At 46.6% G+C, this 24,679-nt stretch overlaps 1 protein-coding gene across 5 annotated transcripts in view; it reads right to left on the bottom strand.

The window, feature by feature from the left end:
• KCNIP1 (potassium voltage-gated channel interacting protein 1) overlaps positions 1-24,679 on the bottom strand; it is a 331,932-nt gene that overhangs the window by 15,892 nt on the left and 291,361 nt on the right. Inside the window, exon 2 of one of the 5 annotated variants that reach the window (XM_051843591.2) lies at positions 4,085-4,117. The exons of 3 other annotated variants lie outside the window; for them this stretch is intronic. In XM_051843591.2, the coding sequence (XP_051699551.1) occupies positions 4,085-4,117 (33 nt within the window). Of the gene's footprint in view, positions 1-4,084; positions 4,118-7,239; positions 7,384-24,679 lie in introns of those variants that run through there. One more of the 5 variants, XM_051843590.2, reaches the window with a different exon arrangement.

Raw genomic sequence — 24,679 nt, 5'->3', positions numbered from 1 at the left:
TAAGTGTTAGAAAGATTGGAATGTATTTTATAGCACATTGTTTTGTAATATTGCTAGATGTCCTTAATAGGAAAATGACTTAGCTTGGGGGTGACTTTGTACAAATGAGAGCTTGCAAGGCATTTGAAAAGCACTACACACAGCTGGCGTCAGTAGTCGTTCAACTATGCCTCCCCTCTGTGCAGCAGGCAATCCGGTGTTGCACTAGAAATTTAGGGAGCATCTGTTACTTAAAGCAAGAAATCCGCCCATTTCCCATTGAAGGATCGGGAAGTCCAAATCTGTGGAACTTTCAGTGTTTCACCTTCACCTGTGCTGCCCTGCCCAAATGTTGTCTATAAGTTTACTCCAGTCACGAATCAGTTCTCTGCCCATTGCTGTCATGCAATGACAGCATCTATTGAGTGACTGGAAATCTGGGTAGGCAAGAATAGTGATCAGATGGGCAGACTTCGGGGAGTACCACACACCATGTCATACCCTGTGACAGCCCAGAGCAGACGCACTGTCTCACATGGGAAGACTGAGTGAGCAGGTGTGAGAACCTGGGTGTGTCTCTCATCAGGGTTAGTCTCTTTGCACTGGATTTTCTCTGCAATTGTCAGTTTCCCTTTTGGGAGTCTGATCTCAGAGCAAAAGGTATTCATCAAAGTAAGGTTGTACCTTGTACATACTCCTAAAGGTAATGGAGGTTTGGATTGAGTGCCAGTAACTTGGTAACAATTCTTTGGTGGGTCTCATTATGTATCATTTTATCCAGCCAGGTTTAAGGAAGAGGATGCAATGTAGGTAAGATATTCTGCTTATATAACATAGTATCAGGTGGTTAATTTCCTTATAATTCTCAGAGAGCATTGAATTATTGGTATGTTTTGAAGCAAATGAGTTAAGTAGCAATGATCCAAACATTGAAGTGTTTCTATATAAATCAAAGGCCTGAGTCTCAAAAAAAAAAAAAAAAAAAAAAAAGTGAGGGGAAAATATTCCCAGAAGTCTACCCTAGAATGTTCCCATGTGCTTTACATATATTTTAAAAACTCATCTGAAAATGACAACCAGTTGTCGGTTGAGCTCTGCTAGCATCAGACTGCATGGTGCCTTCACTGAGAACACACGTGTTCACCTGTGCAGCAGCTGTCTCTGCACGCCCCTTATTTCTCATGATGGTTTGCTGAGTGCTGCCCAGGGGTGCCAGTAAAGGAAGGAAAAGCAGCAAAACCCACATTGACATAGCAATAAGGAAAATGAAAATACTGTGTTTTGGGAAGAAATGATCTATTTTTGAATATGTTCAGTATCCTTGTCTAGGTTTATCTCCTCTAAGAACATGAGAATTCTTTTTTGTTATATTTTCTTATTCTTTCATCTTCTAACACCTGCATTTTTCACAAGCTCAGGGAATTACTTTGCAAAAGTTTAAGAGACTCTTTCAGCTTCCAAAACAACTTGCCATTGCCGTTATTAAAAATGCACTAAGTAATTATTGAATATCACCCAGGAAACCCACTTCATTAAGGTGGAACTGGACTTTATTAATAAATGATTTGTTTGCTGTCTGGGAGCAGGATCAATTTCCATATCAAACAGATTCTATGATATCTGAATCATTGGATAGTGACTGCCAAGGTTGTTTTATTTTGCTTGCATTGGCCTCTAATTGTCAGGCTGTGGTTCCATCAGCTGTGGAGTAAAACTCATGTCTTTGGGGCTCACTGTGCTGGGAAGGAGCCTGCCCGAGGATGTCAGGGGCTGGTACCAGTGACTGTCAATTTTTTAGATAGTATTTTATAGTAAGAACCGCAATTTACATCACAATCTGGCAGACACATACATATAAGCATCATTTTATAAACTATTTTGAAGAAAAAATGTCATGAAATAATACTCTCATTCATTAACGTGAGATGTATTTTATTCTCATTTAAAAATATATTCCTTTGTAAACACATGTCATGAGTTTTGATTGGAAAACACTGATTTGTCTATACCCAGGGCAACCTTCCAGGGGTGCCCACATCTGGCTCTCCCTCCCCTTTCCTGGTATGCCTTACAGCTCTGTACCGTGTTCTCCAAATATATTCATACTGATGGCCTGCAGTGGTTTTCACCTCTGCCTCTTGCCCCTTGGGGATTCCCTGATGCTGCCCAGGCAGTCCCAGTCTAGGCAGGAGGGGGCCCAGCTCCCTGGTTGGAGAAGAAAACAGAATGACACTCGGGACTGCCTCTTCTGACGGTTATTAAGCATCTCTGATGCAGGATGTTGCCCGTTATTATTTTTGCTATTAAAAATAATGTTGAGCCAGTTACTAAGTCAGGTTGAGTTTGGATGGTAGAGATAAAGGGTAGCCTAGAGACTAGTACTATGGGGATAACTACAGAACAAGAGTAAATCAGAATTCTTCCTTTGTAAAGTACTTTTCATCATGTCCATTTCTCATAACCTTGAGCGAGGTGGGGAGTAGGGAGGGGCTCATTGCCCTCCCCATCTGGTATTAGGAGGAAGAGTGTCCCCCCAGATGAAGCGACTTCCTAACCGTGAGTGCCCCTAGAATGAAACGTCTCTATCACTTGGGGTAAAGCAAGCTAGAGTGATCAATCCTGGAGGATTCTACAGAGGAAATCCCTGGACTGAACAGATGATTCAGATTAAATGCTCCTTGATGTTTTAAGGTCCTTGACTCAGATTCTGAGTAAAAAAAAGATGAAAGCTTTAGAACCTCTCAGGAAAAAAAAAAGTGTGGCAAATCATGGCAGTGTTTGCCTATATTTTCAGTGAGTTCTTGAATCTAACATGTGGGGCCCATGCTAAAGGCTTCTAGCATAGGAGATCTGGTCCAAGCTCTGTCATTTCCTGGCTGTGTCTGAGTCCTGGGTCGCATAAGTGGTAGATAATGGGGCTGGACCTAGAATCCAGCAGCCTAGGTCTCTTCATCAGATCCAACTTCCATGTGGCTATACAGTGGCTCCCACTGTACCCAGGCACACACTACAGAGTGGCTCATAACTAGCCTTCCAGTTGTCCCACTCCTAATAAGCTTTGCAGGTAAAAGTTGGAGCCTCAGACTGAGCAGGACAAGGACCCAAGCCTCTGGTGTTCTATCAAAAAGCTTTGATGCATCATGATGGACATGGGCCTCTCCTTCTCCTTGGACTAGAACAATGTTTCTTCATTGTGGTGTTCCAGGGTTGGACTTTATGCCCACACTTCTGGTTTTGAGATTACAATATGATGCCCTTTGGCCCGAGTGCAGGCCCAAAGACAGGTCTTGTTTGCTTTGTGAAATGTGTTCTAATGTTTTTGGAATTAGTTGTCAAGATTTAAAGTGGAGAGATTCATGCACAAGATTGGATTTCTTGGAAAATGAGATTATTTTACAACTTTGGTCTCAAATTCTCATAAGGTAGCAGTCAGCCAAAATGGAGCAGGGTCTGGGCAGCACAGCCTCCAGGGCTCCTGCTGTTTGCCCCTGGATCTCTTAATTCATTGATCTTGCCTCCTGGTCCCAGAGGCATTTGAGTTAATGGTTTCTAATCTGGACCTACCCAGCCTCTCACTCACCATCCTTTCTCCTGCCTAAAGCCATACACTCTACTCCCTCACAATCTGTTTATTTAAGACATGCTCCATGTTGTTGCACAAAGGACTTGAAGGTGATTATAGGAAATAGATATAATAAAATAAAAAAAATCATAAGAAAAAAAATAAAAAAAAATCGTAAGAAAAACTGCCTCAGAAGTTGCCAGTTAGATTAGGAGGTCAAGACTGTGGGGAAAAAGAGAGCATAGAAATTCAGGCTATTTGTTTAAAGAAGTTTCTGGACTTGAGCCACAGGCAGGCTCTGAGTTTTCACCTGTGCTTGTCTTATTGCCTCTGAGAGGAAAATATCTCAGTGTCTCAGGGGAACAAACTTTTAGAGACTTATGTGCTAACAGAACATTGTTAAATAGGTTGAGTTTGCTAAGGAGGGGCACATAAAGTTGCTGAACCAGAAGACTAATTACAAAGTATATCCTTAATTAGGAAGCTCTTCCTTTGCAAATAATGTGATCAAAGTGGTCAAGTTAGTTTAAACTTTGTTTTTACCTCTCTGATACTGGTAATACCACCAGGCGATGTCTAGGAAAAAGTAAGAAAACATTTTACCAAATCCATTCATTGAAAAAGTGAAACATACTTGTATGGTCCCTGGAGAGGCCACTCTGAGGGTGTCCTGGTCACATCCAGCTGCACATACACTAAGAGGCCTCTCCATAGCAGAACTGGGTTGACCTCCCCATCCTTGTCCCGTGGTCAAAACAGGCCATGGCTCACCTCCCAGTGCCCATGGCTCCCAGCAGGGGCGCATTGAGCATGCCCTCAGCCATGCAGTCATGCAGCCGTAGAGATGGGATGGCACGAGGATGTATAGATGAGGATGGGTCCTTGGAAATACCCACATGTCTGAGAGAAGAGTGGCTTGCAAGATTAACCTCCACAGTGAGGAGGCCCCCACCACTCTTCTCTGATTCTTTGTGATTTGTGGCTGTGTATCTGGCAAGGTGATCCCCAACTCTCAATGAAGCATCGACTGCGTATATCACTGCATCAAACGACTTGGTTCTCTGCTCTCATGGAGCATGCACTCCGCAAGTCTTTGCTGCTTTCTTCCTTCTCAGTTTGAAAAGTAACTTGGATGTAGGAGAGGAAAACAACTAATGCAGACAAGAACGAGCACAGGACAGGCGGCAGAGTGGGTATCAGCTGAGTCCCCTCTTATGCTGAGTACGAATACAAAACAAAACAGCAGTCAGTCCTGCACAGTCTTCTGGGGCACGGTGCAGCTGCTTGGCCCATGGTTCCAGGGAGCTGCACTGGATGCTGCCCTGCTGGCCTCTTCATGTCTGTTTGGTGGTCAGTCTGGTTTTCCTCTGGAAGCTCTTCGAGCTTCCTCCTGTCTTGCCAATGCCCCTGACTCAGAGTGTGTTTCAGTCCTCACCTCCCATCTGACATCCCCAGACAGGAGTAGCTTGTGGCAGGATAGGGGGCATTCATTGGTAAGTGTTTCTACACTCGTATCCCAATCTGCAGCCCATGGGAGAACTTTATCTTGCTGGGTTTAGTTGTCCCTTCTATCTGATTGATTGGAAATTATATTTATTTATTTTTACTAGTAGACTTCATTTTAGAGCAGTTTGAGTTTGACAGAAAAATGCCATAGAGAGTGCAGAGAGTTCCCATGCGTACCACCTTCAGAGTGTCCTATGTTACTAACATCTTGCATTGGTGTGGAGTGTTTGTTACAATTGATAAACCAATATTGATACATCAAGTGTAATGGATGTTCAGATGTTTTACAGTAGTGTTCACTCTTGTCATGGATTCACCATCCATATAGAATCATATAGAATAGTTTCACTGCCCAGTAAAAAGCTTAGGTATTTTTCACAGAGACTTGTCCAAAAATGTAGATTACCTTTTCCAACATGCCAGGCATATGATAGGTATTGGGAGAGAGATGAAGAGATGTCTTATGTGTTTATATGGAATTCTCAGATTGGTTGGGACGCACACTCACAGACCAGGGATTGCAAATCCAAATACCAATAGTCATGGGTGGGTAACTTAGATGTGGGCAATTGATCAGTGTAGAACCACAGGGAGGGGTAGGAGCTGAGGCCTGGAGGATAATTGCCCCCTGGAAGGGGAATACCTTTGGCTTGGCCAGTTGTTGTGGTGCAGGAATTTAAGCCTGGGAAGTCCAGATCCTTAGATTTTTCAAAGATGTTACATTAAAAGATCATTTGTTTTCAGATTCTTAGCTCTTATCAGTGAATTTAACGCTTAAAACGTATAGCATGTGCCAAATAGAACATGTCCGCGAGTGGGATGTAGTGGGATGCCAGTCTGGAACTCTTCATTGGCAAATCATCTCAAAGCAGGAGGAAACGGCTAAGAGATGGGTGCTGAGAGGAGGAAGCCCCCAATTCCTGCCACAGGGTGGAAGGGAGGGATGCCAGGGCAGACTTCACGTAGAAGAGAGAGTTTGGTTGAATTTTAAAGGAAGAGGGGGTGAGGAACAGCCTATGACAGAGTACAGAAGTTGAAGCATCCAAGTTGTTGTAGCAGAGCTGAGCTCCACTGAGTACAATTAGAAAAAGAGGATTTTTTTTTTTTGGTACAGGCAGAGTTAGACAGTGAGAGGGAGAGAGACAGAGAGAAAGGTCTTCCTTCCGTTGGTTCACCCCACAAATGGCCGCTACCGCTGGTGCTGCGCCAATCCGAAGCCAGGAGCCAGGTGCTTCCTCCTGGTCTCCCATGCAGGTGCAGGGCCCAAGCACTTGGGCCATCCTCCACTGCACTCCTGGGTCACAGCAGAGAGCTGGACTGGAAGAGGAGCAATCGAGACAGAATCTGGTGCCTCAACTGGGACTAGAACCCAGGGTGCCGGCGCGGCGGGTGGAGGATTAGCCTAGTGAGCCAGCGTCGGTGAAAAAGAGGGTTTTTAAAAATTCCATCTCTTTGAAGGCACTGGAGAGCTAATGAGGTAGCCTGCCTCAAAATAGGACTCAGTGTATCTGCCTTCACTCTATTACCATACGGAAGTCAGAGACTCAGCCAGAGAGCTCACATATTTTCAATGTTCACCATTCAATGACAATTTGCCAGGCATATGAAGAGGCGGGACCAAGAGGAAAGGTTGACTGTAGTAATAGATCTACAGGTGACCCCGGTATCGGACTAATCAGGCTTGAGCTTTAAGATAATGGTGAACATATGCTCAAGAAAATAGACAAAAATAATGAGAATTCCACCAGCTTCATATACAAAAAGTTAATTAAAATCTAGAGTTGGAAAATATATTACCCTGAATTAACAACTATATAGACTCATTTAATAGCAGGTTAGACAAAGATGCAGAGAAAATTATTGAGTTGGTAGATAGGTCAATAGAAAAATATATAGACTTTTGCATAGAGAGAGAAAGAATGAAAAATACAGAGAGGAGCACAAGAGATCTATGGGACATTATGAAGAATTCTAACATATATAATTGGAAGAGGAATAATGATGATGAAACAGTATTTTAAGAGATAATGAAGGAACTGGCGCTGTGGTATAGTGGGCTGGGCCTCTGCCTGCAGCACTGGCATCCCATGTGGATGCCAGTTTGTGTCCTGGCTTCCCCTCTTCCAATCCAGCTCTCTGCTAATGGCCTGGGAAAGCAGCAGAAGATGGCCTAAGTGTTTGGGCCCTTGTACCTGCGTGGGGAACCTGGAAGAAGTCCCTGACTCCTGGCTTCAGATCGGCCCAGCTCTGGCCATTGCAGTCATTTTGTGAATGAAGCAGAGGGTGGAAGACCTCTCTTTCTGTGTCTCCCTCTCTGTCTGTAACTCTGCCTCTCATATAAATAAACGAAAACCTTAAAAAAATGAGATAATGAATTAGAATTTTAAAATATGGGTGAAATATATCAAGCCACATATTCAAAAGCACCACAAACCCCAAACAGAAAAAACACAACCACATGGTAAAGCTGCTGAAATACACAAATAGAAAATCTTTACTGTAAGATAAAAACCATCAGAGGGAAAGCAAACCGTAACTAACTGCTGCGTGCAAGCATAAGGCCACAGGAAGGGTAGAAGCAAAATAGAAGACAAGGACATACCATGCAAGCACAAATCAAGAAAAGGTGACAAGGCTATCTTCATATCCCACAAAGCAGGAATTAAAGGTCAAGAAGCTTTGCTAAACAGGAAGTTTTCATAGCACAGGAGTCTACCCACTAGGAAGGGGGAGCAATTCTAAATTAGTATGCACTGATAATATAGCTTAAAATACAGCTAAAGCGAAGACTGGCAGAACTAAAGAGAGGAAATAAGTTCACAATAATCATTGGAGATTTAAAAGCACCTCTCTTAGTTATTGATAAAACAAGCAGAAAAAAAATCAACAAGGGTATAGGAGATCTTAGAAACACAACAAACAAACTTGGACTTGGATGCAAACTCACAGAGAGTTTGGTACTCAATAATCATAGAATACTATACGTTGTGCACAGAGACATTTACCAAATCCTAAACCATAAAGGCAACTTTAACAAAGCTCAAAGAATCAAAGTCAACCAGAATAGTTCTGTCCAGAGTAGAATTAAGCAAGATAACAACAGCAAAAAGAAAACCAGAAAATTTTGAAATGTTTGGAAATCAAGCAACACAGTTCCAATTTCTATGTAACCCATGCATCAAAAAAGCAATTTCTTGGAAATTAGAAAGCATCTTGAACTGAAGCATAATGAAAATACAACATACCAAAACTTGTGGGGTGTTATGAAAACTGTGCCCAGAGGGGAATTTAAATGAGCACAACATATTTGAGTGCAGATAATTTGCATGGCAGGATGCATGACAAGCACAGAATGTTGTGCTATCTCTTGAAATAGTTTTTTCTTGGATTTCCAGTGGCTCATCGTCAATGTTGCCTAAACTGCGTTAGTTCCATTAGAGACCATATTCATGACGGCATGTTGACTTTTGAAAATGTAATCTTTGCTGTCCCTTTAAACATGGTAGATTGGTTTGCTGTGGATGAATTTAGTACTGACTGACAACTTCCCCCATTGTAATCCGGCGTGAAGATCCTTGATGATGCTTCCTGGAGCCGAGGGGGAAAAATGTCTCATTAGATGCTGAAGCCTTCAAGCTTAAGATCCCTGGAGCGGAGGTGTAGGGTGAGTCTTAAACCCACTTAGACACACACAGTGCACACAACTCATCCACTCTGAATGTTATGTACTTAACCATGAGTCCCGGGAGTGCTGAGCTGAGCCTTGATAAAGATTTTCTGAGTGTTCCAGATATTTTTTCAGTCTTCTTGGTTCAATAAAACTCAAATCATGTTTTGCTTCAAGCATCTGTTCTCTTAATCTTGAAACCCCTGCTGCCCCTTTTAAGCAAAATTGAATTCATACATTTCTTTCATTTACACCTTAGAACTGAAAATGCTCTGAAAAAAGCAGAGTCCTACCCAAAAAAAAAAAAAATCTTTTGAGTGCTGCTATTTCATTAGATGGAAGATTTTCAAGGCTCAATATACAATGTGTTTCAGTTCACTGCTCTGTCTCTCTCAACTGGGGTGGTTTTTAGATCAGCGTCTAAGCGGTCATGTGTCAAATGTCCTTTGGGCAGCTTCTCAGGAGGGCGTGGTGTTGGAAATCAGCTGTCAGAAAGGTAACACAACTATTACAAGCCCACCACATCACTACTCTGATTGTGATGTAAGTCAATTTTGTTTACTGTGTGACAGTGTCACATTCGTGTGTTTTTCACCAAGATTGGGAAAGCAAAGAAATGGCTGGGAAAAGCATTATCTGGATTCCTGGTTGGGGCAAGAAGGAGCTCTAAGAGGAGTTTCAGGACAAGATGCAGAACACACAGTTTAGGGACTCTCCTGTGCCCTGGCCTCCTGAGCAGCCTCCTAGCCCGGCTGAGCCCCTGGCCAGGCTGCCAGGTAGAGCTGTCAGGTCCTGGCAGCACTTCCGGCATTGGAAGAAATCTCTGGATACTATTTAGAGTGGACTGTTTTGCCTGGCAAAGTCCCCCAGGGGTGAAAGTGTTTGATTTATGTTGGGAACTCCAGTGATCTCTGCAGCTCTTGGGTAGTCCAACACAATTAGCCCAAGGAAACCCGCAGTAGAGAAACCTCCCACTGTTTTCTCCTTTGCACTCAGCAAGACATCGCCCAGAAGCGCCAGCACAAGGAGACAGCAGTTAACCTTGGACCTGTGCTGGGAAGAGAGGGCCTGTGGGCACAGAACATCCTGCAGGAACTAGGAGGACCAGGTGAATGGGATTTTGTGATCCCTCTCAACAGGTCCTGAAATGAGCTTCCAAGGAGGAAGGACACTTTCAGTTGGAAGATCGGAAAGTGAAGCTGCAGAGAGAGAGAGAGGAAGGAATTGCTTAAGGGAAAAGTGAAATTGCCACCTGAGTAGGGTTTATCTGAGGTTAGCATGGAATTTTCTAGTCCCTGGATCTAGGTGAGAAGGGCCACATTCCAGGCTGCTGCTTACCGATGAGTAGTTCACTGCTAGGAAGGTGATTGGACACCTTGCTAAGTGATGGTTTCCAGTGGAGAAGTAGGGTTTTTTCCCCCCGTGGAGGGGGTGCGATAACAAATATGTGACGACTGGCTCTCGAGGGATGCCGTTCTCCAAGTTCAAGCTGACAGTGCCAACAGATGAAGTGACGTGATTATGTTTCAGGCAGGACAATCCCCTGGTATGACTCTGCTCTGTGGTACTGTCACTGCTGTGTTGGAATAGCTGGCATGTGGTTAACTCTCCCAATTAGTGTGCTAGAGGCCCAGAAAGCACTTTCACAGGGTAGGATTAGCCCCTGTAATCCAAGCTAATAAACCCTTTCTTTGTTGTTAGTGTGAACACAAACCTCCATTTATCATATCACACAGTCACAAACAGGAAGGAATGGAAGTTGGCCAAGTGAGTTTTTGCTGGATTCAGTATTAATGCGCCCTTGAATTAAGTGCCTGTCTTGGTGAGCTCAGAGAGCGCGGTAATAGTTTTAAAATTGATCTCATCATTTCTCTGTCCCTAGGAGGTATATGGTTATGATACTAATTCAAGCTGTAGGCATATACTTCTTGGGCCGTAAATCTATCAGAGATAATATACGCAAAGTGCTCTGTGCATTCAGTAGGTGCTCAACAATGCTCCTGCCATCTTCCCGTGTGCTCTGACTCTGACTGTCAGGGTCATTCTCAACAGTAGAAACCCAGCAGATGTGCCTTTCAGATTATCTAGGTCACAAGCCTTTTCTGCCGGATCTGGTTAATTAAATGCGCTGCTTCCTGTATAGGAAGACTTTCTGCTGTGATAGCCACAAGCAGATCCGGGGCATTGCATGAAAGAGCATTGCCACCTCAGTTTGGAGAGTGCCTTGCATGGAACAGGGCGGGCTGTCTGCGGGTGGAAACACCAGAAGCCAAGACAGAACGTTTCCTGCCTCATTCCTCCTAGAGTTGTTCCACGGCTCCATGTCCTCTGCCCTTGGTAATCCAGACGGAGAATGGGAATATTGTTTTGGTCCATTCCCTAGCTGGTGAAGGCAGCTGGACGTTGCCCTCACTTGGAACACGCACTGCCAAGTGCAAGATGGGTGGTCAGCCCACCTGAGAAATGTGTCCGCTTGCCCGAGGTGGGACAAGGTGCTAAGGTGCCGTCCTCTCCAGAACTTGGCTCCGAAGCCTGCTAACTATGCACTTAATAAATGAAGCCTTGGCAGACACACCTTGAATTATTAATGAAGTTATTCAGCTTTGATTGTTTCCTTCTTTGGGGGAAAGGTTATTCACTCAAATGCCTTTGATTAGACTACACAATACATCACAATTGGGCATATTTTATGTGCAACTTTATGGTGATAATAGTTCTGTCTCATTTAGAAGCAAATCAGACATTATGAACTTCGTGATTTATTAATGTATTGATTTCTATAAATGTCAGCGCATCTCACATCCCGTCAGAGAGCCCGGGAGCAATCAGTGGAGAACCAATAAACATGTAAAATGAAACCATCATAAAAAGAGGAAATACCACTTGTTTCAATGTCCTGCTGCCTCTTGGAACTGTTTCAGGACCCAGATCATTACCATGAAGGCGGCCCCTCCACCCCGGAGGAAACGCAGCCGGCACCGGGCTGTTGGGGGCTCTGTCCCGTTGAAGTCTGTTTTAAATACTAGCAGATTGTGTGGACTGGATTGGAAAACAAGAGGTGAAGAGTGAAGCCTGGAGGGAGCTCTGGGCCAGGGCCCAGTCTCCTTCTCCTGGGGAGGACAAGGGGTCCCTTCCCCTCATCTTCACCCCTCTACAGCCTGCTGGCTTCCTGCCAAGGAGCCTTCAGCATAAAGCCCATGCTCCCTGGATGGCACCGAGCTGTGGAGGGGGCCCGGTGCACCTGCCCAGCATGGCTCTGTCATGGGTCCTTGGCAGCAGCCCCAGCATCTGCTGCGCACAGACCCCTGTCTCTACCAGAGGGTGGGATCAGCTGACCTGGACTTCTAAAAACATTTTTATGGTTTATGTATTTTATTTATTTGAGAGAGAGAGAGAGAGAGAGGAAGAGAACAAGAGAGAGAGAGAAAAAATAGATACTATTTTCCATCTACTAGTTCACTCTCCAAATGCCGGCAGCGGCCAGGGCTAGGCCAGGCTGAAACCAGGAGCTGGGAGTTCAATCCAGTCTCCCATGTGGGTGACAAGAGCCCATTACTTGAACCTGTGGCCTCCAAAGGTGCACTTTGGCAGGAAGCTGGAATCAGAAGCAGAGTCGGGACTTAAACCCAGGCACTCCTATATGGGATGCAGATGGCCCCAGCAGTGTCTTAACTGTCCGGTCCAACAGCCATTTCTCACTTTCCACCTGGATTAAATGTTAACTCTTCTGGGCAATTCTCCAAGACCACTACACAGAACGCTCCCTCCATGCACAGTCTAGAAGCACTTTTGTCTCTGCCAGTCACCCAGTAGGTATTAAAATCTACGTTTGGATGCTGCAGTTTTCGTGTAGGGAGGTGAGGTAGGGGCAGAGGGCGTCTTGTGCTTACCTTGATCTTGCTCTTATTTTTGGCCTCTCAGTCCCCCCATGATATCCACTATTCACTTTGCCCATCATAGGTGCTCAGTAAATGCTCATTATTTGCTAACAGTGGGTAGTGCTCCATGGAGCTAAGAGTTCTGTGGCAGGTGCCAAGGCACAATCTGGGAAGTATTTTGCTAACTTAGTGGCTGATTCTGTAACTTGACAGGTTAGTTCAGAAATGACCATCTGGTATCACACAGGGCACTGTTTAATTTCTTTTAAATGTGAATTATGTCAACATTTATTTCACAAACAATATAGACTTTTTGGATTCCCTTTAGAAATCTGAAATTATGGCCATGCCAGCACGCATTCACCCATGGCAGCAATTGGCTGGAGCTGAGGGAGTGGCTGCTTGATTTAAACAGGACCTATGTTCTTCAGCAAGCCATAGTCCCCACTACTCCCTATTGCCTTTCCAACACCAGACCGAGTGGCAATTGTTACTCATCATCACTCATTCATATTGCCTGCCTGAGTCTTCAGTCCCTATTTAATAGGCTCCTTCCCCTGTCTTATGCCATGTTTTTCCAAGTGACTTTTATGTACTTTGTGATAGTCCAGAAACAGGAGAGAATTTTATTTGGGGATCCCCAGCAGCATGGAGGAGACAGGATGCCCTGAACAGAATCAGGTGTGTGCTGAAGTGTGTGCTTCTGTTCACATCACACACACCACGAATGGGACAGGCCGACAGGTCCTGGGCCAGGGCATCTGTGCCTTACGTCCACTGAGTACCTTCCACCTCATTTAGCTCCTGTGATGCAGGCGTCCTGTTCTTCCCATTCTGCAGAGGAGAAAATGGAGGCTCTGGGGGAAAATAGAAGAGGTGACTTTGAGGCTCTCCCTGTGCACACAACGTTCTGATGTGGACTTTGCTTCTGTATTCTCACTCATTTCTCCCATCGCTTTTAAATAGTATCAAACATTGTTAGTTTATCGTTAGCCAAATAGTATCATTCCCATTTCATTAGGGGAAGTGGAATCAGAAACCTTGGGAGACATCCTTGGGGTCACAAGGATGGCGAGTAGAGGAGACTGACCTCATCTCTGCTTGATGCAGGGACTTTGGGGTCACAAGAGACCACCCCAAGGTCTCCTCTGAGCCCACTCTGCTGTCTTTCTGGCTGTGTCAGGAACCACATTCCCCTCTTCACTCCTCTTACGTGCTTTGCATTTGATTGTTTGTAGAGAATTGTCCAAGCTGGCAGGAGGAGAGACCTCAGATAGTTTCAAGAGTTCCCTCCCTTGGCTCAAGCTCTCTGCCACCCATTTCCAATTTTGTTTCTATTTCTTGGGCATCAGAGCAGCCTTCGATATGGCAGCAAAGTGTGAGTCACAGAGCACCCAAGTGACAGAGGGATGCTTTTGTCCTGCCCTCAAAATCGATGGGTGTGGCCCCTGGGGTCCCCAGAGGGAGCTGGACTTATCCAAGGTCACACATGGGATTCCCCACGTGGCAAGACTAAACGCCAATGAATCCTTCTAGCAACCCACTGTGTTTCCCACACCGCCATGCACTCATTGAACAAATAAGCAGAGTGCCCCCCCCAGGTGCCAGGCACCTGTCTTGATGCTGGGGAGGAAGCGGTGAATCTCAGAGCCAAAGGTGATGCTGGAGCTGTGAGCGAGAATCTAACATGCACAGGACTAGAGAGCAACAGGTCATGGGGAGCCACCCAGCTGAACATCAGAACGGGGTAAGCAGCGAGCCCGGAAGTCACATAGGGATTCTGAGTCCTTGCCCTGTAGCTTAACAAATGACGAGCCTAAGAGAGTCTCGTGCATCCTCTGGCACGTGGTGGCAATAGTGAAAGGCGCACAGGACACCCCCTGTGCAGACCGAGTGCCTGGAGTCAGGCGGGCACTCACTGAATTCTCCACCCCACCAGGTCAGGGTGGCCCTGGGGCTCAGCTTCCTAATGAGTGTCCTTGCTTGGCTGTGAGTGGGGTGCAAGCTACATACAGAGGGCCTACAAAACATTAGCTGGGGCAACAAGCTGGAGGACCAGCTGGAAGACTTGGATCATTTACAAGGATGGATGAGCCAGAATTAATTAGCTGAGTTGTTTGTGAATACATTAGCAGGTCACAGGGCTCAGAAACTGTTTAATCTGATGAGTGGTGGGTGGCGACTGCTGGGCCTGGAGTGACGCTTTGATGGAACTCTCCAGAGCGAAGCCCTGGCTTGGGATTCCTAACATCTCTGAAGTCTTCAGTAGGACATAGCCGGGCTTCTCATCATTGGCGTCTCCAGGGGGCTCACCATAAAGCGGAAGCTGGATCAGAGGAAGCTTTGAAGGTGAAGTCTCCCAAGTGAGAAGCAGCTTGAAGTCTGGCCCTCTATAGGGCGCCTTTGCAGACCTCCCAGCTTGCATCCTGAAACCCTTTTGGTCTAGAAGGATCACATTTTATGATTATGGAGTAAGGAGGTTAGGGGGAGGAGGCACACTTTTCCCTTCATTGCCATATAACTTTATTTTTTTTTTAAGCTAAAGATAGGAATTGCTTTTAGAATTTTAATGTTCTGGTTAAAAGCTGTATTTTGAGTGGGCCGATGGTTGGGAGAATCCATTTGTTTCCATGTGAAGATGGACCTGGGGACTCTGCCATCAGTGTTTTGTTGTTGTGTTTGTGTTGATGTTGTTTTTGTGGAATAAAACACTTTTCAGGGTCTGGCGCTTGGCATAGTGGGTCAGGCTGCTGCTTGCAACACTGGCATCCCACTTGGGTGTCAGTTCATAATCTGTCTGCCCCACTTGCAGTCTAGCTCCCTGCTAATGCACCTGGGAAGAGCAGCAGAAGATGGCCCATATGCTTTGGCTCCTGCCACCCATGTGGGAGAGCCAAAAGAAGTAGAAACAGAGGGACAGACACAGAGAGAGATCCTCCATCCACTGGGTCACCCACAAATGGCCACAGTGAAAGCCAGGAGCCAGGAGCTTCATCATGCCACGATGCCATACGGTGTTCCTGCCCTTAGGGAAGTCTCAATATTGCAGTGGAGGCAGATAATAAGTGAATCATTTTTAATTACAGTTGAGCTGAGTGCTACAAAGGAAAGGACGAGTTGCCATGGGAACTTAAACAGGAAGACCCAAACGTGACTTGCAAGACTCCTCTGTGGCAGCCCTGGCACTGGGCCAGAGGGATGAGATGGACACAGTGACGAGGAGGGACAGCGCTGTGGGCAGAGGACACAGCCGCTCCCAGGAGCCCAGGGAAGAAGGCAGGAGGCCACAGTGTGGCCAGAGGCTGGGACCTGGGGAACAAGGCCGAGAAGAGAGCCAGGCAGGTGCTAGCCTGGGATCACGAGCTTTAGGGACAGCAAACACCAAAGAAAGGACGGAGCTGGGTTTTGTTTTTGTTCGGAGAAGCTGGTGGAGAGCTGCGCTTTGTGTTACCCACCCAGTGAGGCCTGGTGTGAATCATAAGAGGCCTGAGGCACACCCAGCCCCTCCTGCTTGCTGGGAATTCACAGGGATGGCTGTGCAGGGCCAGCTCCCCACCTGACTACTCTGCTTCCTCCGTCTGCTGGCTGGCAAGGTGGCGGCAGGGTGGCCTGCATGGTTCACTCAGGCCTGAGCCCTTCCACTGGGTCCCTGCTCTCTGCAAGTGAGAGCATGGGAGGAAGCCCTGATTCTCCCCCTCAGTTAATTAAACCTGTGACCCCAGGTGTGTGGGGGCTCAGCAGGGTTGGTGGAGGGCGACAGGTGATTCCTGCTTGGAATGCTGGAGGCCAAGTTGGGCCTGGGGCCTGACTGGAGACCAGGTTCCATGGCAGCAAGAATGTTGTGAGGCTGCGGCAAGACTCCTAGAAGTGAGACTTTTTTTTTCTCTCGCTCATCAGTAATTCCATCCTCTATTCTTAGTTATCTCATGACGCTGTGTTGGGGGGAACAGATCCTGGCAGTTGTAATTAAGAGGGAGAGATTAAGCATGTGCAGAAATGTGATGATTAGTGAAGCAGGGTTCAAGAAGGTGGGAGGTGATGGCTGAGCATCAGAGATGTGGGCAACCCTAGCAGATTTCAATGATTTCTCAGAAGCATTTCTACAAGTTGAAAAAAAGCAAATGTTATAAAGCAGGAAATATTGATCTCAGCTATATTACTCTATCTCCTCGTGTCTTCCTATCTATCATCTATCTATCACCATCATCAATCTACCCACCAGCCTATCTAATCTATGTGTCTATCTGTCTATTATCTATCAATCAATCATCTATCCTATTTATTTGTTGTCTCTCTCTAGGAGATTGGAAAACATTTTAGTAGTGATTATATCTGAGAGCTGGGATTATGGATAGCTATTTTATACTCTTTGCTGCTAGTGCATTTTCTAAATTTTCTGCAATCAGTACAAAACATGAAGAAATCCATAAGGATTGTTCCTAAGTCAACATAAAGGACAAATGTGGAGCACCCTTCTGTCCTCAGACACCAGGGGTGTGTGGGGATGGCATGTTGCCCTGCACTGCCCTGGGGGCCCCTTCTCTGCAGAGGACAGGAGAGAGTGCAGAGCCTCAGGTTTGAAGGCCTCGGTCGCCCTGGCAACCTGGGATGTTTATCAATCTCAGGTTCAACACCTGGGAAATGGTGGGGATGACTCCTGCTTTTCAGGGCCCTTGTGAGACTTAGATAATGAGTGGAGGTGCAACTGGTGCTGAATAACCTGTCCGTCAGTGGTGAATGGTGGGCTGGCTGGAGGCAGGGATGGCGCAGGATGCCTCCCGTTCTGGAGTGGGAGGGGAACTCTGAGACACCAAAGGAGGGCTTGAGTCGAGGAGACCAGAAGCTGACATTCTGGAAGCATTCCCTTACCTAGTGCTTTGTGTGTGTCATCTCATGTAACCCTCCGGAACCCCTGGGAGTGACACACTGCCCCCCTGTTAAAGACAAAGAACCCAAGGCTCATGGGTGTGTGAGGTCACCTGCCCAAGGCCACAGACTTAGTAAATGGTACAGCTGGGGTCAAAGGCAGACTGACTCAACGGCAAAGCCTCCGAGTTCTGTTTTAAAACTGTTTTAATTGGGGCTGGTGCTGTGATGCAGTGGGTTAACGCCCTGACCTGAAGTGCCGGCATCTCGTATGGGCGCCAGTTCGAGGCCCGGCTGCTCCACTTCCGATCCAGCTCTCTACTATGGCCTGGGAAAGCAGTGGAAGATGGCCCAAGTACTTGGGCCCCTGCACCCATGTGGGAAAACTGGAAGAAGCTCCTGGCTCCTGGCTTCGGATTGGCGCAGCTCCGGCCATTGCGGCCAACTAGGGAGTGAACCATCGGATGGAAGACCTCTCCTCTCTCTGTGTGTAACTCTGACTTTCAAATAAATAAATAAATATTAAAAAAAAACTGTTTTAATTAATTAATTAATTGTATTAGAGAGAGAGAGAGAGAGAGAGAGAGAGAGAGATGGATGGATGTTTGGTTCACTTCCTAAATGCCTGTAACAACCAGTGCTAGGCCAGGCTGAAGCCAGGAGCCAGCACTCAATTGGCAGGGATCCAGCTACTTGAGCCAGCATTGCTGTCCCCCAGGGTGCATGCTAGCAGGGAACAGGAATCAGAAGCAGAGCTGGGACTGAAACCCAGGCCTCTGATATGGGACGTCAGCTTCCTAAGCTGTGTCTTCTTCTTCTTCTTCTTCTTCTTTTTTTTTTTTTAAGATTTATTTTATTTATTTGAAAGAGTTCCAGAGAGAGGTAGAGACAGAGAGAGAGGTCTTCCATCTGCTGGTTCACTTCCCAAATGGCCACAATGGCCGGAGCTGCACTGATCTGAAGCCAGGAGCCAGGAGCTTTTTCTGGGTCTCCCATGTGAGTGCAGGGGCGCAAGGACTTGGGCTATCTCCTACTGCTTTCCCAGGCCAGAGCAGAGAGCTGGATTGGAAGTAGAGCGGCCGGGACTAGAACCAGCGCCCATATGAGATGCTGACGCTTCAGGTCGGGGCTTTACCCGCTGTGCCACAGTGCTGGCCCCTAAACTATGACTTAACTATTGTGCCAAATACCCACACCCACATGAATTCCTAATTGCTGTGTAACTGCTCCTTTATTTCACATGAGCTTTTTAACCACATAGGACCAATTAAATCCCATCTTTGTGCACCCAGTGGCCTTGGGTAAGTCATAGCCCCTGTTTGAACCTCTCTTTACCCACCCAGAGAGTGGATGTGCTACAACTCACGTGTCATGGCCCTCACGAGGCCAAGTGTGGCCAGGCTGGGGCAGCCGGGTGGCACCCAGCAGCGTTCATGATGTGGAGGGTCCCTGGCTCGCTTGTCCGGGTCCCAGGAGGGTATTCTCTTTCCAGGCAGCATCTCAAAGCTGTGCTGCTGAAAAAGCAATTTTTGGCTCTAGCTTGTGTGGATAGATTTTTAATATTTAATTAGGGAGATCTTCTGCTTGGAGAGAGGGCAGGACTTGTTATTAAATCCCTGCTACTTGGTCTCCCTCACTTGCCCGTGGGATTATTCATTCATTTCCAGTCACACAATTTAATATTGCAACAGCTAATGGGGAGATGTTGATAATTTGTAAAAACTGGTTGGTCCTGAGGCATCGGAGAAGCCCCACGCCTGGGCCTGCCGTGGGCCAAAGCAGCGTCTCAGGAGACTCGCAGGCTTCTGAGAGCTTCCTGTTTGTCATCTGCAGATATTCAGGGAGCTTGGTGCTGGACGCCATAGAGGGGAGGAGCCAGCATGAAGAGAAAGACACTTGTGGCAGTTACCTCCTCAACGGGATTCGGACTCCCGCGTGAGTGAGGGGGTTGGGGTCTGCAGCCAGCCAGACCAGAGGTCGAAGAACCCACTTTGACATTTCCCAGCCGGGGTATTGGGCATGAACCTATGTGGAACTCAATTTCACGGACTTGTCCTCTCTCCCCAAGACTACTGCACCTGGTGGGCCTCCAGCCAATGGTCTCCACCAACGGATTCTCTGCAGAAGCAGGCAGAAGGCTTCACAGAGCACATGACTGTGGAGTTTCTAGCCCATGCCAGGTGCTTTGACAGGTGCCCCTGCAGTGGTGAGCAAAGGGAGGCATTGTTCTTGTTCCCAGAGGTTATGGTTTGGTGCATGAGGAACTTAATCTGAGAGTCACAGATGCAAACACAAAATTACAACCGTGAGAAGGGCTGCAAAGGAGAGCCATGGGAGCGAGTGGCAGGGGCCCTGGGGTAGTGTGGGCATTTAGTGGGGGATGCTGGGGGAGCTGTAGTGGACCAGGAATCCAGAGTAGGAGCTTTTGCTGGATGGGAGGGAAAGACTGTGTGTGTGTGTGTGTGTGTGTGAGAGAGAGAGAGAGAGAGAGAGAGAGATGTTCCCGCTGTCTGCCTGGCTTTCAGGTGTCTCTCCTACTTACAGTCACTCTGCCCTCCCCCTCCCCCCCATACACACACTTGCTCTCTGGAAACGCCTGCTGTCCCCCAACATGACTTCCGGGTTGAAGCTTCCACATTGGCCCTGCCCCCTGCCTGGCACCTGCTTGCCTCCCCTCTCTGCTGTGTTATTTTCTGGGTTTTGTCCCTGTCCGTCCATGGCATGCCACTTCTCCAGCTGATGTGGACTGCAGTGTGAATGGTGCCCACTTGAGCTGTGGGGTCTGTGACTCTCAAATCTTGCCTCAAGGGCTTCTTCCTCTCTGAAACTGAAGCTTCTCCATCTTCCCCAGATAGCATCCCTGTGGCAGGATCCCTGTCATGTAGCACCCATCACATTGCATGACAAACATGGAAAGGCTTCTCTCTGTCTCCTTGCTCATCGGCTCCCAAGAAAAGGCAGGTTCCATCCCTCATGTGACCATATCTTGATTGAACACCTGTGCTGGGCCAGCTGCTGTTCCAGGCACCAGCAACATGGTCACATGTAACTCAGGCCCTGCCTCTGTTCAGCAGGAGTGACAAGTTAAACATAGGGCAGTGCAAGAAAGAAAAGTCAGAGAACTGAATTTCAGTGAGGGGAAGGAGAGTCTGCAGGCTTATGAGCTGAAGGGTTGAGGTGAGAAAGTATGTTGTAGGAGAAAGGATTTCAGGAAGAGGGAACAGCATGTGTGAAGATTACAAGATGACAATGACATGGGGGCCATGTCTATCTTTCATCTGCTGATTCACTCCCCAGGTGGCTGCAATGGCCAGAGCTGGGCTGATCCAAAGCCAAGAGCCAGGAGTTTCCGGGTCTCCCACGTGGATGCAGGGGCCCATGCACTTGGGCCATCTTCCACTGCTTTCCCAGGAGCATCAGGAGGGAGCTGGATTGGAAATGGAGCAGCCGGCACCCATTTGAGATGCTGGTGCTGCAGGTGGAGGCTTTACCCACCATGCCACAGCGCCAGCCCCAAAATCTCTTCTTAAGGACAACTCAGTGATTTTTTTCTTCAAACTCAACAAGTTTTTGTGGAAAAGCTTCATGGACTTATGTCAAACAGAATGTATTCATCCCCCTTGAAGGCCCTGACATGACAGGTGCACAGATAGACATAAGTAACTGCTTCATGTGTGCCTCATGATTCTAGATTTTTCATGTGAGGCAAGAAAAGGAACACTGAAAAACAAGCTGTCAGTGTTGTGTTGAATGCATTAACCTATCTCCTGAAGATTATTTTTACAAATTCCCGTTTTCTGCATCATGGGTGCTTGGTTATTTGGAATTTGAACCTTAATTATACCACACTGCTTCCATCTGCTAGGACTGAGATGGGGGGCTCATGGGTGTGAGGAGAAAGTGATGGAGACCCTCTCCCCATTGTAGTCGCCATGACAACAGCAGGGAGTCCTGATGCTTAGAAGGTGCTTGGAGATCTCCCGGAGAGAGCTGCTTTAAGGACATATTCTATCCTTTTAAAAACATTTGCCCACAATGTCTCTTTATAGGATAATAAAAATGAGCCACCAGTTGTTCATTGGAAAACACATCTCAGGCTGATTAAAAATATATGAATTTCTGCTTTAAGATAGGATGGTCATATTATTCAAAATTGTAAGCCTAAATGTACAATCTATTATTAATTTATTTTTAATAGACATCTTTCTTATAGATTAGCATTCTAATTACTTCTGAAAAAGTGGGCAGCAGCAAGGGGAGGCTTCCAATTAAAACTGTCCCAAAGATAAATTGAGATCTTTGGCAGAGAGCACATCTGTCTCTCTCCACCCCGGAGGAATAGCATCTGCTGTCCCACAGGGGCAAGGCAGGGATTCTCCTTGGTGCTGAAGCCGCCTGAGGTGCTGATGTTCGTTCTTTCTTTCCTTCCTTCTTTCTTTCTTTCTTTCTTTCTTTCTTTCTTTCTTTCTTTCTTTCTTTCTTTCTTTCTTTCTTTCTTTCTTTTTTTTACAGGCAGAGTTAGACAGTGAGAGAGAGAGAGACAGAAAGAAAGGTCTTCCTTTCTGTTGGTTCACCCCACAAATGACCGCTACTGCTGGCGCTGCGCCAATCCGAAGTCAGGCGCCAGGTGCTTCCTCCTGGTCTCCCATGCAGGTGCAGGGCCCAAGCACTTGGGCCACCCTCCACTGCACTCCCAGACCACAGCAGAGAGCTAGACTGGAAGAGTAGCAGCCGGGACAGAATCTGGAGACCCAACCAGGACTAGAACCTGGGGTGCCGGTGCCGCAAGGCAGAGGATTAGCCAAGTGAGCCGCGGCGCTGGCTGTGCTGATGTTCTTCTGCAGAGAGAGGTGGGGTGCTCTCCATCTGGGTTCCTGCTGGGCACTGTTCAGGGACTATGGGCTTCGTCAGAGAAGAGCTGCCTCCAGCCTGTCTTTTGCTGCTTCCTCCTGTGGCTTCTTGCACTCTCCATTTTCTGCTTGCTCTCCCCCACAGAAAGAGGCACAAAGTATCTGTGATTGTAACTGCAGTTCCTATTAAAGGACAGGGAGATGGATGGGGTCTTTTACATACTTTGTATAATTGATCGATCTGGGTGTGTATGGTTTGAACATCATTCGTGTTAATTCAAGAAGCTCATGTTGAATGGGAGCCTTCTGTGGTCAGGAGTTAGCATGGGGAAAGGTGGAGACGTGGACAGAGTCGGAGGCTGCACCCTGGGAGTCTGAATGGCTGGAGTCCCACACGTTCCACATACCCTAAGGACATTCTCCAAATACAAGGCCAGTGGATTTGCCTCATCTGTGAAGGGCACTCACTCCCCAGGCTCTCCCTGAGGACTGCTTGACACTCAGACACGCACACAGTCATGCGTGAGGTGGACTGGTAAGCCGAGGCTGGGCGCTGGGTCACCCTGCGTGTTGGTCTGGCACTATCTTTAAGGGACAGTGTGTGGGAGGGCTAGCCCACCTCAGTGAGTTGACACAGGACCAAGAACACTGAGCTGGAGGAGGGGTATGGGTAGGTGGGTGAGGGGATGGGAAACCCGCATTCTGAATTCTGGGCAAGATGGCCCGATTGTTTGGTCCTTGATTCCTTCTGCATTAAGTAAGAGGGTTGGGAGACACTAGGTTTCCACTTCTCCAGCCTTGGAGAATTTTCCTGTAGTTTTATGTCTTAATTATAAATCTAGAAAATTCTCTAAAATCAAAGTGACCCTCTGCTATTTTCAATTTATATTAGTTCCTCTAGAGATGGCAAGTTTTATTAAGTTTATTAGTTTGGAGGAAGTTAAACTTCTTTTAATCGGTCCTGGTTTACTTCTTTTTATCTACTAATTTTAGTATAGTTCGGACTTGCCCAGCACTCTGTATTTGTTTAACAAGCATGTCAGCATGGTCACAATCGACACAGTCAGATTTTTAAGAAAGAGAAGATATATGAAGTGAAGCTTATTGATTACTTTCTACATCAAGACGTACTAAGTGCTTTCACATTTGTTCATTTCCTTTTTTCTTCCTAACAATTCTAGAAGGTGACATTAGTACCCCCAGTTTGCCATAGGACACACTAAATCTCAGAAAACTTAAGTGACTCCCAGAGCCATCTAGAAAATAAGTGCTTGAATAATAAGTGCATCGGAAGCCAGAATTCACTTTCTGTAATTCATACTGCAGTTGCTTATGTAATGTTGCAATTTATTGCGGCAATCTTGTATCAGGTATCCGGTTTTTGCCTCCATTTTCTGCTTGACACATCAGAGAGATGGAAGTTACTGTGCTTGGAGCTGATCAGCATGGATTCTTGGCTTGTCCATCCTGGAGGATTTTTTTTTTCAAACCTCCTTGCTTTGTTTGCAAAAGTTTGGGAGAGGCTTGGAATGTAGACTCCTGAGGAGTTGTCTTCTGGGGATCACATCTAGCAGACTGCCTCTTTCCTGTTGCACTTGGCCATGAGTTGATCTTATGATACAATGCCATGACTGCTCAGCTTGATGACAACCTGACTGAGAAGCAGCCTGTGTATTTAACACCACCCGTGTTTAGCTGTAACGGGCCAATGACTGTGTTGCATGTTTGGGAATCTTAGGTGGTTCTTGGTGAAAATTGAGGGCATGTATATCAAGCAGTTTTTGAATTATATCTCTATTAGCATCAGTGAATGTCTCCCTGGGGGAAGCCAGGCGAGCTCTGTTAGTGGAGCAGTTTAAAACAGGATTGGAGGAAGCAGTGGGGGAATATCCCAGAGGGAGCAATAATTACAAACAGCAGCTCCGTGTAAAGAGGTCTTAATGTGTTCTCTATATTGAATGCTTGAGAGTGAGGATCTTGGTGATATATCAGTGCCCCCTCCAGGGCCTTGCCCCTGCACAGAGATGCCCAGGGGTTGGGGGGGATACTCAAGGGCCTCCCGACTCCTGGGCACCAGAAGCGTCTCTGACCATGGCAAGGCTGAGCTGGTCTGCTTGTGCCTGTGGCTACATGATAGTGGCATTGTGTGATCTCCAGGAAATGATCTTGGGCAAATTGGTCCCTCCTTTGGTGCCCTTATGTAGCATTCATTTAGTACTAGCACTGAGCCAAATGTTCTACAATGTATTCCAACAAATTTTCCCAGCATCCTGCAAGGTAGCTTATCTTGCCCCATTTTACAGGTGAGGAAAATAAGTCTTATGGAAGTTAAACATCTGGCCAAAAGTCCTCAGTCAGAAAACTGGAGGTT

Source organism: Oryctolagus cuniculus, chromosome 6 (genome assembly GCF_964237555.1).
Source record: "Oryctolagus cuniculus chromosome 6, mOryCun1.1, whole genome shotgun sequence".
NCBI lineage: Eukaryota > Metazoa > Chordata > Mammalia > Lagomorpha > Leporidae > Oryctolagus > Oryctolagus cuniculus.
The sequence above is the reverse complement of the archived record's forward strand: the minus strand, read 5'-3'. Positions and strand labels throughout refer to the sequence as shown.